This window comes from Crocodylus siamensis, chromosome 3, assembly GCF_052110815.1.
Source record: "Crocodylus siamensis isolate JL-2025a chromosome 3, ASM5211081v1, whole genome shotgun sequence".
Taxonomy (NCBI): Eukaryota; Metazoa; Chordata; order Crocodylia; family Crocodylidae; genus Crocodylus; species Crocodylus siamensis.
The window spans coordinates 181,468,325-181,484,122 of record NC_143397.1 but is presented as its reverse complement, the minus strand read 5'-3'; the positions used below and the strand labels follow the sequence as shown (position 1 = coordinate 181,484,122).

The 15,798-nt window shown below is 44.3% G+C and overlaps 1 protein-coding gene across 4 annotated transcripts in view; it reads left to right on the top strand.

Annotated features, from left to right (window-relative positions):
* The first annotated feature begins 2,541 nt into the window (after positions 1 to 2,541).
* LOC149869195 (ras-related protein Rab-10-like) overlaps positions 2,542 to 15,798 on the top strand; it is a 51,720-nt gene continuing 38,463 nt past the window's right edge. For 2 of the 4 annotated variants that reach the window (XM_090039903.1, XM_090039900.1), the window contains exon 1: positions 3,173 to 3,665. In XM_090039903.1, the coding sequence (XP_089896029.1) occupies positions 3,536 to 3,665 (130 nt within the window). In that variant the 5' untranslated portion in view covers positions 3,173 to 3,535. Of the gene's footprint in view, positions 3,666 to 15,798 lie in introns of all 4 variants that reach the window. The other 2 variants (XM_090039902.1, XM_090039899.1) reach the window with 2 other exon arrangements.

The window sequence follows — 15,798 nt, the reverse complement described above, 5'->3', positions numbered from 1 at the left end:
ATACCAGAATTGCTGGGAGGACTTATCCTAGGCTTCTCTTGTACTTTACTAAGTTGAGGCACTGTAAGAATCAGCCTATGTTGGATTGCAGAGGAATTTACTGCCTCTCTCAGGCCCTGTGTGAAAGTGTTTTAATCCTGCCAAATCATTTAGCTGAGGCACTTCCTACTCTGCACACTTCTATGCTATGGACATAGCACACAAAGATGAGATACTCCTGCCTCTGGATAACCTATTGCCATTCCTGAGACATGAGAGGCATTTCAACAGCAATTCTTGGCTCGTGGAAGAATGGTAAGACTCAGAGAGAAGTTTATTCATGACAGACGGAAGATATTTGTCCCTTGCTTCCTGCAACAGGTACAGATTCACCCTATGTGCAGATGGTGGCTTTATATCACTATGCAGATGTTGGGTGACTAGCAGTGGCACCCAACGTAGCTTCTGCATGAGGAAGCACAAATGAGGTAGATGTGGAAGAGCCTAACAATGGGCTCAGAGAAGCAAGTGAAATGTCAACTGCAAACTACATCGTGCTGTAGGCCTTAATAGACCAGGCCTATGCACACTGTGGGTCTTCAGTACTGCTTCCATCCCCTTTTCCATTGGTCTACTAATAAAACCAGTATTTCTCAGAAGTTTGTCATAGACTGTGGGGTCTCTGAGGATGGTGGCAAGGACCTAGTTGATGGAACCTGTAAAGGGGGAGTTATCAGACTACCTGTTGCTTTACTGTAGAGAATCTTTAGGCATTTGCTTTGCAACCCAAACTGTATACTAGTCTGATTGCTTTTCCCAAAGTCATGCTCCTTGCAGTACTTGTGCTATGTGCTAACCAGAATCCTGCCTTACTCCTCCAGCCAGCTAAGAATAGGCTGAAGGATAAGCATCCTTTACTGGAATTTGACTGTGTTGGGCTAAAATGTGTAGAAACCATAGTAGGGTATGTAGAAATAAAGGTTACCTATAAACCATTAAGTAGCTTGTGGTATAGAAGAGGCAAGTGGGAAATTAATTAATTGTAGCCACTAGGAACTGTAGGATGGCCTCAAAAGTCATCTAGACATAACCACAGGTACAAGCATAGTTCAAGGTGTGTTTACCTTAGATCTCTCTATAAGCATGTGAGAACAGGTTCAACATGCACATAAGCCTGTGGCCAAAGGTTTTATATCTGAGGAGTAACAAGTTTGGCTAATCACAGACAGTCTTTAGATATATCATTACTTAGATCAGAACTGTCTTAAAGTGTCAGTCAATAATACCTCACACCTGTGATAAGTACATTCTCAGAACCTGTTTTTATGTCACTGGCCACGTCTAGACAAGACGCTGACTGCAGTTGTTACTGTGCACAGTCATTTAGTACTTGCATATACAAGTACTAAAGCATATACAAGTACTAAATAACTGCGCAGTAACTGGCATTACTGCACAGTAGTGTTCCCAAATGGCTTTTTGATGATGCTGACTGTGCAGTAGCTCATTAGTACTGCACAGTAGCATTGAGTCACACTTTGTGCCACACAATGCTACTGTGCAGTAGTAATGAGCTACTGCGCAGGCAGTGTCTTGCGTAAATGCAGCCACTATTTTTTATTTTAGTGCCAGAAACTTTACATACAATAAACTAAATTACTAAAACCTGTCTGTATTCCTTGGGGGGTAGGGGGATGGGTTTTTTTGCATATATTAAAGGTACTAGCAAAGCTTTCTGCCTTCTCACCTGTGCGAAAACTCCCTCAAAAAGCAAGAACAGCAGATCCTAGTAGGGATTTCCTTAATCCTAATCCAGGAGTACATTTGCAGCCTATAGGTTCTGTGCAGTACTGCGAATCTTAATGTAGTTTTGGCATAGGTATTTTTACATATGGGCCTCAGCCATATTCATGGATGTCTGCCAAAAGTCAGAAGACAGGATTTCCAAAGGGTGGACAAATATAGTCACTATGACACTGGAGAAAGATAGAGCAGCAACAGCTCTGGACTGTTGCAGACCTGGTTTATAATGCCTAACATTGCCCTTAACAAACCATTTGGTTCCTTGTTTTTATTTATGGTTTATTTATTTAAGATTTATTTTAAAGAAATTTAATATTTATTTTTAAGAAAAGAAATGACTGCCTTTGGGCTATGACCATCAGCACCTGATCATCTGTTATAGGTACTCCACACTTAAGGTCATCCCGGTTAACATTGTTTTGTTATTATGTTGCTGATCTATTAAAGAACACATTTGCTTAAAGTCGCACAATGTTCGGTTATGACGTTGTTTGGCTGCCACCTGCTAGTAGGTAACTACTGTGATGAAATTGGATTCGCTTAAAGTCACATTTTTTTCAAGAACGTAACTATGATGTTAAATGAAGACCAGCTGTACTTTATCTAGTCTGTCAGTGGCTCTGAAAAGAAAGACTCTGTGTCTCAAAATTATTCAGGATTACTGATGGGCTAACCAGGATGTTTCTCTTTATCCTTGCGGGACATTCAATTCCAGTAGGATTGTCACCTTTTAAAAATATATCTCAGTGAGTTGTTTTATTACCCAAAATAAAAGGGAGCTGAAATGGAGTTGGAAGTGACAAGTGATACTAGGGCAGAAAAGAAATCGGTGACAGACGCAGACCCTCAGGCTCCATTCTTGGTGCTGGTCTCCCTGTTCAAAGCACTGGGCTGTCCCTCCCCTCATGAAGCACTGACTTGTTTTCAGCTCTTTGGGGTTATGTTGTTTGGTTTCAGAAGAATGTAAGAATTGCTGTTTATGATCGGTCCAGCCTAATCTTGCCCAGCGTCCTGTGTAGGGTGTCCATCATAGAGAACATTCTGGATTTCTGCTATTCTATTGATACAGAACTGGACACCTTTATGTCCTCTACAAAGGCATCTGGTTTTGTGTCAGTGGAGGGCAGAGGACAACCAGACCATCCTCTGTGATGGCCACCCTAGGCCTATGTCACCCAGGGGCAGAGAGTGGGCGCTGAAAGGGGGAGCGAAGTGGGCATAAGGAGGGTGTTTTCCTCCCTCACTTGGAGTCTCGGAAGCTGTAATGCAGAGACTGTCCCCAGAGCTCCTCCTGCCCCTTCCCTCCAAGACTTTGCCGGCTCTCTTGTGGAAACTGCCAGCTTCCTCAACCTCTGGCTTTTGTTTTTCCCGAAGTCCCAAATTAATTTCTCCCTGGCTGCAACCAGCCCCGCTCTGTATAAAAAAAAAAGAAGAGGAGCTTCCTTGTGTCCCTTTGGGACTGACGGACTGACTGTGCTGACAGCAGGCCCTAGAAGCAGGACAGCGGCTGCCCGGTGCGGGGGCCTCGGGCCGTGCCGCGGAGCAGGGGGTGGTGCGGGCGGCTGCTGCCTCGGCCGGGGCTGCGCTGGGGGCCCGGCTTGGCCCCGACTAGGGCTGTGACCGCCCCCCCGCAAGTCCTCGTGTGCCGGCGTCCGCAGCTGTGTCTGCGGGGGGCGGGATCGCTGCGAGTGAAGCAACAGGAGCGGAAACCCGGGCGGGGGCGGGGAGGCCGGTTTCGGTTCCTGGCGGCGGGATGGCGGCGGCGGCGCCGCTGCTGGTGAAGCTGGTGCTGGCCGGGGAGTCGTGCGTGGGGAAGACCTCGGTGCTGCGCGCCTACGCCGAGCCCGGCCCGCGCCCCGCCGCCTCCTACCTGCCCACCGTGGGTGAGTGCCCCTCTGCACATGGTCTGGCTGGTGCACACGTGTGTGTGTGTGTGTGTGTGCGCGCGCGCGCGCGCGCGCCCGCCCCTCTGCTAATAGATCGCCTGCCACCCACCTGTGTGTGCCCCGCTGCACATGGCCCGGCTGGTGCACACGTGTGTGTGTGCGTGTGCATGTGCCCCTCTGCAAACAGCCCGCCTGCCACGCACCTGTGTGTGTACCCCACATGGCCCGGCTGGTGCACACCTCTGTGTGTGTGTGTGTGTGTGTCCCTCTGTGCACATGTCCAGCTGGTGTGTGTGTGCCCCACTGTGCACACGCCTGGCTGGTGCACACCTGTTTGTGTGTGTGTGCCTCTCTATGCGCACAGCCCGGCTGGCACACACCTATACATGTGCTCCATTCTGCACACAGCCAGCTGTGTCCACGCCTCAAGGTGCACTGCACACAGGTATATGTGTACTCCATTGTGCACACAGCCAGGCTGGCAAGCACCAGTATCTGTGCCCCCACAGTGCACCTGGCTAAGCTAGCACACACCTGTGTTCACGCCCCCATTGTGCACACAGCTGGGCTGGCTTATGCCTCTGTTTGTGCCCCCATTGTGCACACAGTGGGGCCAGTGTGCAACTATATCCATGCCTATTGTGCACATGGCAGTGTTGGCATGCAGCTCTCTCTGCCCTGCAGTGCACGCGGCCAGGCTGGCACGCACCGGAGTCTGTGCCCCTTTGTGCACATGGCTGGGCTGGCATACGCCTGTATCCACACCCTATTGTGCACGCTTCCTGGCTGCTGTACAACTATGTCTGTGCCCCAGTTGTGTACACAGCCAGACTGGCACACTCCTATATATGTGCCCCATTGTGCACACAGGCAGGCTGGCATGCAGCTGTGTAACACCCCCTTTGTGCACATGTCCAGACTGGCGTACAGCTCTGTGCCTGAAGTGGACAGGGTGGGGCTGGCACCTACCTGTGTCCACACCCCCATTGTACACACGGTGAGGCTGACAAAGTACACACAGCCAGACAGCTAAGCTGGCACACACCTATGTTTACATCAGACCTCTCCTCCCAAAACAGATCAGATGTTTTTTCCTAGGTCCTTAGCAGTAACTTTGTCTGCAAGTCATTTCCACTGAAACCAGCGTGGAGAAGATAGTAGCACCTGAAATCTGCTGGCGCTGAGTCTTAAAATGGGATCTAAGGAAAATGAGCTTTGGTGACTCCATTTTATATTGGCAATAAGATTCAGCCTTCAGAGACCTTTCCCATACTCAGGTGGATAGAGTTTGTGTTGTGCCAACTCTGCTTGGGAACTACAAGTTCCTCGGTATTGCAAAGCCTCTCATACTAAGAGGGTGTTGGAGCGATGTTGTTGACCTAACAGTCCCAGAAATATTCGAGATAAAAAACTGGTCATATTAAGAGAGTATTGTTAAAGCCAATTCTAAGCAGGCTTAAAGATAAATAATGTTATAGCTGTTGTGGATTGAGTATAATACCTTAAAATGATTCCTCTTTTTTTTTTTTTTTGAAAAGCCCTTCATGAATGATTTTCCAAACCAGCTTTAATTAATATGTGCTCCACTCACACAGTCAGCCAGTGATTCTCAACAAGGATATCGTTGCAGCTTGGGATGTTATCAGATCCTTTGAAAAATGCCACAAAGCATGAGGAGATAAGCAGGGAAGGTTCTTTGGGTAGATGTTATATCTTTTATTAGGCCAAGTAAATGTGATAGCTAATACAAGATACCACATCTACCCAAAGAGCCTTGAGACCGACAGGGCTACAAGCAACAGCCCTGCAACATGCAAGAGATAAGCAGGTGTGATGAAATAAGCACAGGGTTAGGCTTCTCCCTGGCCATCTACTTCCCTGTCCCTACTTACTACCTGGCCCCTTGGCAAAGGAGTAAGCACTTGAATAAATATATTTGTTTTTTAAATGGAGTGGCCCTTGGTTCACAGAAGTTACGGAGGAGTACCTCAAGTCTGAAAACGTTGAGACCCACTGCTGCAAGCAAAGTAGCAATATCCACAGGGATACATTTTTCTGTCCCATGTAGTTTTGGCTTCTCCAGGCTACCAAGAAGAGTGACAGTTTTGATTTGAGCAGATGCCACTCATTCCTTTCATGGCTGCCCATTTGAACACTTGCCTGATGGTAATATCTTCTAGTTGTACCTATCTAGGTGGAATTTCAGTTAGAAATGGTAGGAAACCTTATGTGAAATGCCCAGAGCCTTAGGAAAGTGAGTTTCATGACAGGGTTATGTGTTACTAGTTTACCTAAAGTACAGATAGTAGCCAGAGAAGAAAAAATATTGGATGGGTACTGGTTAGGGTTTCTCTCTTGTCATAGTACCTGGACACCACAATAACTAAGCCTAGTGATACTCTAGAAAAAGGGTTATACGATGTAGTTGTACCTAATATATCCTGGTTGCTGATTTTTTTTTTTTAAATAGGCATTTTATAAAATGAAAAAACGCATTCACAATAAATTTTCATTGAGAGCACTTTATGCAACACTTAAACACTCAGGGATGGTTGCCCTTCCTCCTCTTCAATTATGCAGTTTTGGTGAATTATAAGCAGTTATAGTTTTCTAATTAAACTTATACGGATCATAAGGCAGATGCATCTTATTGAGAATGGTAGACTATAAAGAATAACTGTTTTTGTTTAAACAATGGCATAGCATAGAAAGCCATAGGGAAAGTTTATGAACAGAAATTCTGGTGTAAAGCTGAACTTGATGTTGTTCATGAAGTAGGACGTTTTGTTTTGTTTTTTTCTGGTTGCTATGAAATATGTTAATATTATAGTATGGGCTTTTCAGCAATGAGGGAACAAAGACCTCATTTTTTCTGCTACAGTTCCAGGGAGTGATGCTGTCTAGGATGCTGAAAATACTGAAAGAACTTCATCCAGTGATCTTTGCTTTGGGTCCATGTCCCTTCTGGCTGGTGATGGTCACTGAAGAAGTGTTAGGTCTGTTGCTTGGGGAGAACATCCCTAAACCCATCATAAAACGAACTGTCCATTGCGTTGAAGGAAGCAATAATGCAGCCCTTGCTGGATGCTGCCAGACTTGATATATAAGGATCAATATCACATCTTTTTTTTACTTTCCCTTGTGGAGTAGGACAACTCTCACATTTCCAGATGCCTCCTGTCTGCTTGAGCCTTGCCAGTCTGGGCACAGATGTGGTTTAGGCACAGAGACTGTATTGGCTGCATTAGTCCCAGGCTGTCCAATGCACATTGCATGGGCAATGATCCTGCTGATTGTGTCGGCAGGGCATACCCTCCATCCCAGTTATGTGGATTGTGCCAATAGAAGCAGACCCCCACTGTGCAGACCGCATAGGCACTGCCCCAAGTCCTTCCCTGCAGTGGGAGAAGTGGCCATGGGGGCGCATGGGCTGAATGTTAACTGGTTGCAGGCTGCATGTAGCCCATGGGCCACCAGTTATACAGGCTTGAATTAGTAATCTTTTGGCAATGGAAGTTGAGTTTTCATGCCGGCTTTATTGGATCTACCAGCCGTATCATTTGTTATGAAGTGTTCTTGATTCACTGCAGCCCATGTATATGGGTCTATCATGAGGAGGCACAGGGTGTGGTGTCTTCATTTTACTGACTGTAGCTGATTGCATATCTCTTGTCTGGTTTGGACAGGGCAGTTCAGCACCTCAGGCAGTGTCTAGTTAGAACTGGGGCATGAATGAGACCTAATTAAAGCCTGGATCAAATAAGACTGAGCTGATAATAGTGCACTGGGGAAAGAGGTGAATGACAGAGGTAATAACGGGCTATTGACTAAAGGAGTATGTCTTCCAGAAGTTACTTGTATTTGCAACATGGAGATGATTTTTGTACTCCAGCTACTTTGTCTGATCATGCAATGACAAGGACTGGGTCAGCCTTTTACCATGTTTATCTGTCTAGGATGTTGTGACCTTTCCTTTCAGTTGTAGACTTTAACATATTTATCCGTGCTTTCATTTCCTCAAATTAAACAATTGCATTATGCTATATGTATATGTATATGGGGCTATGCCTTAAAAATTCTGAGCCTGATATTGATGAATAATAGGATAGCTCATTTATTGAGCATGGCATCTTGTTGGGAGTGAATGGTGCCTCAGCCCTAGAAGCCTATAATGCCAGCACTGTCCCTGAGTCTCTGGGAAGAGTTATGGTGTTGAATACAACTCCTTAAACACTACGTGGCCTGGGAAGTATCTCTATGAGGTATTGCCACCCTTCCCAGTCCATCTTGCCACAGCTGAATTTAGCAGAGATGTTCCAGCTGTATTTTCTTCTTTATAAAAGAGAGGGCTGGCTGGCCAGGAATCTTATCCAGGGCTGTCAGTGTCTGGCACTTGATCACCCTGTAGGTCTGAAATAGTCCAGATGTAATTTTCCAGAAAACACTAGTTGTTGGACTGAAGGTATGCCTTCTTGGTGATAATGGGGCAAGTGGTTGGTGGCTGAATTCTAATGAAACTGATGATCACTGATGCTTGTTAGATTTTATTTAATTTAACTGCATACATTATGTATTTAATTATGTTAGCTTACAGACTTTGGCGGGTACCTTTACTATTTTGAATAAATACAGAATGATAAATCTCTGGAACTATAATAGCTAGAAAATGTCACTTAGAATTTGGTCTGGTTTATTGTATATCATGTTATACAAAGAGTCCAACCCCCCACCCCCCCAAGTGTAAGCTGTTGTAGTCATATAACATTTATCCCTGGATTGGTAATCAATGTTAGCTTTATGTTGATCATATTGCATAATACATCGGTCCCAAGCTTTCTGAAATCTGTGAGCTGTCTTTGGCACTGTATTTCTCATTTTTCTTTCTTGTCTTTTCAATTTGCTAAGTTTGCTTGAAATTTCATATAAAGACACGAACAATTCATGCATGCAATACATATTGACTTGTGTTTTTCACTAACATTCATTGACCTCTTAGGTCAATAAATTTGAAGTTGACTTAAGAAGTCAATATGCCTTATTTTAATTTAGATTAAATTTTGGTCTGATTCAGCACTCTATACTTCCCTTTTTATAAATAAAGAAAACTCATGTCAATTTATTATTAAAATTTATGTCAAATGAGAACTGTTTTTGTGGAAGGCTGGAAATCCCCTGCTGGGTTATCATTTTTTAAAAGTATTCCCCATTCACCATTTTCAGAGACCTTCCAACCTCTCACCACATATCATGTCCCTCTCAAGTACTGTCACATCTACTTTTGAAAGCTCTACAGACAATTACACAAAATTCTGTAAGGGGCTATGTGAAATGCAAGAGTAAATGTTTTTTTTTACTTTAAATTCACAGATCACTTCACGTGAGCACGTAAGCGTATTTTGCTTTAAATTACATTTCCATTTAACATTATTAATTTAATCAAGGAAGCTTTGTATAATATTAATTATAACTACCAATTATATTTAATCTTTCCCTTCCATTGAAGCTTCAATGAGAATTCATCAACTGAAGGACACCATCCCCATAATAATTAAAAAAAAAAGCCACTACACTCCCATATACCTAGACAAAACAAGGTTTAACACTAGTGGTGTCTTGCATCTGAAGATTTACCCTCCCACAGGTAAATTTCTAAAAAATACTTTTGGAAATTAAAAGGAATGGAGAAGTAGTTTCCACTGCTGTAGTTTTATCTCATTTTTCATGAATGCTGCCCCTTGATAGAGTATTTTGGCAGCCAGATTCAAGTAGAAATCAGTGTGATGGTTCCAGTATCAAACTGTTGATTGTTTTGAGAACTTGCCTTGGAACATTTAGATTTTATATGAGGCACAGAAGCAAAATAATAGTGGTACTTTATCTTTACGCAGTTAAACATACTATCCAGTTAAACACCAAAAGCTAAAAATCTTTCTAACAGAAAAAAAAAATCCTTATTGATATTTTCACAAGCTCCACACTAGTCTGGGGACTTGTGCATTGTTTCTTGACTTTATTTTCCTGATATGGTATGTGTAGTCTCTTTGTATGTGTAGTGTCAAGCTATATTTAGGCTTATTATCCTTGTGGTAATATGCCTTGTGGTATTTGATATAAAGTATATTCCTTATATGTTATAACAGGTCCAGGACTGCACAACATGGCAGTGGCTTGGAATTATAATTTAACTTGAGTTATTTACTGTCTCCCTTGAACTGACATTTGAAAAGAAGAGTGGCTATAAGAATAATACCTGGCTAGTCAAACTGTTGAGGAAGAGAAACAGTATATTAGGATAGCAAATCTCCATGTTTGAAAGGAAGCACATATTCTCCTGGTCTTAATTATATCAGGAAAGATTTCTGCTCAGGTAAACATGCAGCTTTGGGGGGCAGGAAGTTGCATGCATAGTGCAGGCCTCACAAGAATCCAAGAAGTGATATACATGAATAGTGAAATAAACAACTGTACTTAAGCCTGTCTTGAGAACATGTTTTTGTCTTTAGTCTCTCTGGGTGCAGTGGAGGCTGGGGTCCCTCAACCTGTTGGCTGAGTAGAGAAGCTGAGAACAGAACCTGTTGGAGTCTATGGCAGGGTAATCGGAGGCAGAAGATGCTTTTTAACCTGTTGAAGTGGGCTAGGGACTGTATCCTGAGATTTAAGGTGCAGGATAAAAGGTTATTGTTCTGATATTTCCTTTTGTTTGTTTATTATTATATCTCTGCCTGTGTCTCAACATCTGGTTACTGATTTCTTATGCTGGTTCTTGTTTTTTTTATAATAAATCATTTTTGCTATCTCTTTACCCATTTATTGTCAGTGTCAATTGTGATTCCCAAGCATTTGACTGTACAGGTTCTGCCCATTCTATGGAAAGGGGATCCATCTTTTTTGAGTGCACAGCTGGACGTGAGTGTGATTCTTCTAGCTGGTAAAATCCCCTTTGCTAAGACTCGGGAAGGCCTAGGTGAGATAAGTGAGGCTGAGTCACCATGGGCCAATGAGTTGGCCCCTGGCACATCTCAGCTAGTTCTTGGTAGCCAAGCAGATGGCAGGAAAGGACTTGGAGTGGAAGGGTGCCCCAGATGTGTGGAAGCACCATTGGATTATATCTCAAAGGTGCATCCAGGCTGCATCCATGGTAGGGGAATGTCACAGATACATCATTATTTACGTGCTAGAATGGACCATTTTGCTATTCTGCTAAAAAGAAAACTTGATTTAAAGGGTAATCAAACACTAATATGAAAGAAAAGGCTTTTGGAAAAAAACCCCCAACATGCTCCTGCATTCTTTCAGCAATATTTGAAAGTCAGCAATAATTTAATGACAGCAAGTATTTAATTCTCAGGGTTGAGAGTGGCATTCTGTTATAAACCAAAATTACATTTTCTTTTCAGGGGATCAGATTGAGAGGGGGAATAATGTGATGGTATTTTACCAAGGTTTGTAGAAAAGTAGTGCTTATAGTAAGTTATGCAGATTCTCAAATATAACCATCCACTATGGGTTCCTTTAGTTCAGCTTTTCTTTGGCAGAACCTGATTGCACCTGTGGGCCCTTGATTTTTATGGCTTGGCTCTGGCTTATTGAGGCCTGATAAACTTCATAGAGCTTTGGGCTTTATTTTGCATTGTTTCATAGATTTCATAGACATTAGGGCTGGAAGGGACCTCGGGAGATCGAGTCCAGCCCCCTGCCCAAAGGGCAGGAAGTCAGCTGGGGTCATAGGATCTCAGCAAGATAAGCATCCAATTTACTCTTGAAGGTGTTCAGTGTAGGTGCTTGAACCACCTCTGCTGGCAGACTGTTCCAGACCTTGGGGGCTCGGACAGTAAAGAAATTCTTTCTTATGTCCAGCCTGAAACGGTCTTGCAGGAGTTTGTGACTGTTCGACCTCGTCATCCCTTGGGGCGCTCTGGTGAACAGACGTTCCCCCAGATCCTGGTGGTCACCCCTGATAAACTTATAGGTGGCCATCAGATCACCCCTGAGCCTGTGCTTTTCCAGGCTAAAGAGTCCCATGGCTCTCAGCCTGTCATCGTAAGATCTGTTTTCCTGACCTCTGATCATGCGCGTGGCTCTCCTCTGGACTCTCTTCAGCTTCTCCACATCCTTTTTGAATTGTGGAGCCCAAAACTGGACGCAGTACTCCAGCTGCGGCCTCACTAAGGCTGAGTACAAGAGGAGAATGACGTCCCGGGATTTGCTCGAGAAGCATCTATGGATGCACGCCAGCATTTTGGTCGCTTTACTAGCTGCAGCATCGCATTGGAGGCTCATGTTCATCTTGTGGTCAATGATGACCTCCAAGTCGTTTTCTTCTGTAGTGCTAACCAACGTAGCACTGCCGAGCCTATAAGGGTGCTGCAGGTTTTTCCTCCCAAGGTGGAGAACCTTGCATTTTTCGGTGTTAAACACCATGAGGTTCTCGTCTGCCCATTTGCTGAGCTTGTCCAGGTCAGCCTGGATCACCCGCCTATCTTCTGGCGTGGATGCTTTGCCCCAAAGTTTGGTGTCATCGGCAAACTTGGCCAGTCCACTCCTGACTCCAATGTCCACATCGTTAATAAAGATGTTGAACAGTATGGGTCCCAGGACAGAGCCTTGAGGGACCCCCACTGGTCACAGGGCACCATGATGAGTGACTGCCATCAATCACAACCCTCTGGGTCCGACCACAAAGCCAATTTCCCAGCCAGCGGATCGTGGTGGAGCCAAGGCCACAACTGGGCAGTTTGGCCAAGAGGTGATCATGGGATACCAGATCAAAAGCTTTTTTGAAGTCAAGATATATGACATCAACCTCTTCTCCCTTGTCCAGGTGATAGGTCACCTTGTCATAGAAGGAAATGAGATTGGTCAAACAAGACCTACCCGCAACAAACCCGTGCTGGCTGTCCCTTAGGATGTTAGCCTGGGCCAGTCCCTCAAGGATGGCCTCCTTAATAAACTTTTCTAAGATCTTCCCCAGGATAGAAGTCAGGCTAATGGGCCTGTAGTTAGCCAGATCCACTCTCCTCCCTTTCTTGAAGATCGGCACCACGTTGGCTTTCTTCCAGTCTTTGGGCACTACACCAGAGCGCCAGGAGTTTTCAAAGATCCGTGCCAGGGGCTGGGCTATGACGCTCACCAGCTCCTTGAGTACCCTGGGGTGCAGGTTGTCAGGGCCGGCTGACTTGAAGGTATCCAGCTTCTCAAGGTGTTCCTTCACGAGGTCAGCATTGATTGAGGGTAGGGGATCCCCCTCACCCAGATTTCCCTGTCCCATGGCAGGCATGGGCATCCCGTGTGACTGATGAAAGACTGATGCAAAGTACCTATTTAATAGGTTGGCTTTTTCCTGGGCGTCAGTTGTCAGTTGCCCCATCTGGTTTAGCAGGGGTCCAACGTTGCCCTTGCTTTTCCTCCGGCTCCCCACATATCTGAAAAAGGACTTTTTGTTGTCCTTGATGCCTGAAGCTAGTTGGAGTTCAGTTGCAGCCTTGGCTTTCCTGGTTTGCTCCCTGCAGGACCGGACCAGCACGGAGTAATCCTCCTTGGAGGTGAATCCCGTCCTCCATCCTTTGTAGGCTTTCCTTTTTAGCCACAGTAGGTCTGCTAGGTCTCTGGAGAGCCAGGGGGGCTGCTGTGCCTTCTTGCTGCCTTTCCTCCGTGTTGGAGAAGTGTAGTTTTGAAATGAGCAGTCACTCAGTAGATTGTGCAGCTCTTCATAATGTTTTTTCTGCCTTTCTTCTTACATACTTCAGTGAATCTGCAATGTTGATGTACAAAGTATTGACATTAGCCCACGATTAACATATAAGAAGAAACTTATGAATTACAGACCATAGAAAACAGAGTATTAAAGCTATCCTGCAAAGACAGTCTATGAATACTGATGATTTTATTTCTAAACAAAGGCAGGGGCAGAGGGACCCTTCCCACAGGCAAGGGCCAGGGGACAGACCAGGCAGGGTAGGGGAATCTACTGCCGCTGTTGCTGCCACTGTCCAAGCTGAGCCCAGCTGGAGCCTGGCAGCTTGGCTGGTGTGAGCAGAAGCAGCTCTGAAGCTTCCCCTGACCCTGGAACAGTGGAAACAGCAGCAGGTGTGAGTGGAGGAAGAGGCGTGGGGTGGGGTATTGTGGGGTGGGGTGGGGTCGGGAGGAGAGGGGAGAGAGGAAACAAGTCTGAGTACCTGGGGGAAGGTGGGGGGTTCTTACCTGCTTCGTGGACTTTAAAAAGTCCCTGTAGACTCCTGCAGAGTAGTCTGTTCCCACAAGTGGGTCGTGGAGGGAAGAGGCTTGGACTGGAAGTGCAGACACCCTTGTAGCACAGGTTTCTGCACCTGTATCACCCTTTGCCAGTTCCTGGATCCACCCATGAACAAAGGGGCTATGATACAGCAGCACAGATTTTTAAAGTACTATAGTTTCTAATAGGTTGAACAATCTTGATTCATGAGCAATAAGGCCACTAGTAATAGAAAATATTCTCTAGGGCTTGAAACATAGTATATTTTCTCTGGATTAGCACTCTTGCTGTGGTATAGTTTAAGGCATTTTTTTACTTTTATATATATATAGTGATAGTACCAAACATTGTTTCCCAACCTTCACTGAAATCAGTTATAAAGCTTTTTATGGGAGATACTACACTTTCATACAACATAGTCTTATTTTCATATGGAAGAAGTGTATGCTTTTTCAATTCTGTTAACTCAGTCAAATTCATGTAACACTGTTTAAAAGCCCTGTTAAGATGCAGGCTTATAGTTCTTACAGTTTGAAATTGTTATCTAGCTGTCTTTTTGCCTTTTCAGGAGATAAGGCCAGGTAACGCTGCCAGCTAACAGGACTTTCAATTATGTTTTAATAATGCAATTGACCTAACACGATTAAACCATATCCTTTTATTCATTGAAACATACTGTAGTGGGTTTGCAATGAATAAATAGAATGATGGGGTTTTCCAGTGGTCACGTTGTGAGAATGAAACTCATTTGAAACGCTTTCTTTAAAATTTCACAAACTAATTGAAGAACTAGTATAACTGCAAGGAATTGTATAATTTCTCTTTTTTTGCTGTCTCATAGCTTTTAATGCATTACCTGGAATTTCATTATATTGGAATATAAACTCCTCAGGACAAGAAACACATCCCCTCATAAGTCTTTGTTGCACTTTTACACATGTAATATAATATACATAATATATTACATAATATATGCAATGAAAATAACAACGAATTGTAAAGAAAATCATCCTTGAGGAAACCAGTATCATGGCTACAAAGGCAACATTACAGCATTCATAGGACCAATGTCAGCTTTATCTCTAAAAGATTGGAGTTTAGATACAAAGAGGTTTATATGGAGAGGCAGGATAGGGATAATGTTCTTTACTTAATCTTGAATGTAGTCCTAGTTTAATTCATTTCTAGTCCTATTGATGCAATCCTGGATACTTAGAATCATAGAATCATAGAAAATGAGGGCTGGAAGGAACCTCAAGAGGTCATCTAGTCTACCCCCTGCTCAAAGCAGGACCAACCCCAGCTAGATCATCCCAGCCAAAAGGGCAGCAGAAGCAGGGGGCACGAAGGCCCAAACTTCTTTTGCTTACTTCTGGATACTTCTCTATTTGTTAGAATTTCACCTTATACCTCAAATGTTAGTTTTCCTGTCACATAACTGCCATTTTGGGGACTCACTGATAATTTGTGATCCTATTCCCTGTGAAGTGTGGACCCGTGTGCATGTGGTATTTGAATAGGTTCAGTAGGCTGTACTGTAGCTGAGCAAGTACGTGACTCAGTACAAATGTACCTAAGTGTAAGTCCTAAAATCTTGGTCCTGCAAATGGAGGAGGGGTTCCCTTTCATGGTTTAGCCCAAGTAGCTGAGTAGTTACACCACTTGCCCAGGAGGCAAATGCAAGAGACCCCTCACTTAGATGTGGTTTGAACCTGAATCTCTCCAATTTCCCAGCAGAGTGCTCTCACCATCAGGTTACAGGCTTTTTCCATTCCCTTCTCCTGCCCTCCTTTTGGGGTGCTTAACCTATGGCCTGATGGTTAGTGCATTGTGATGGAAGAGGCTCTCCTATATTTATATGGGCTCCCTAATGTATCCTTGGCATAGGTTTCTCCCTGC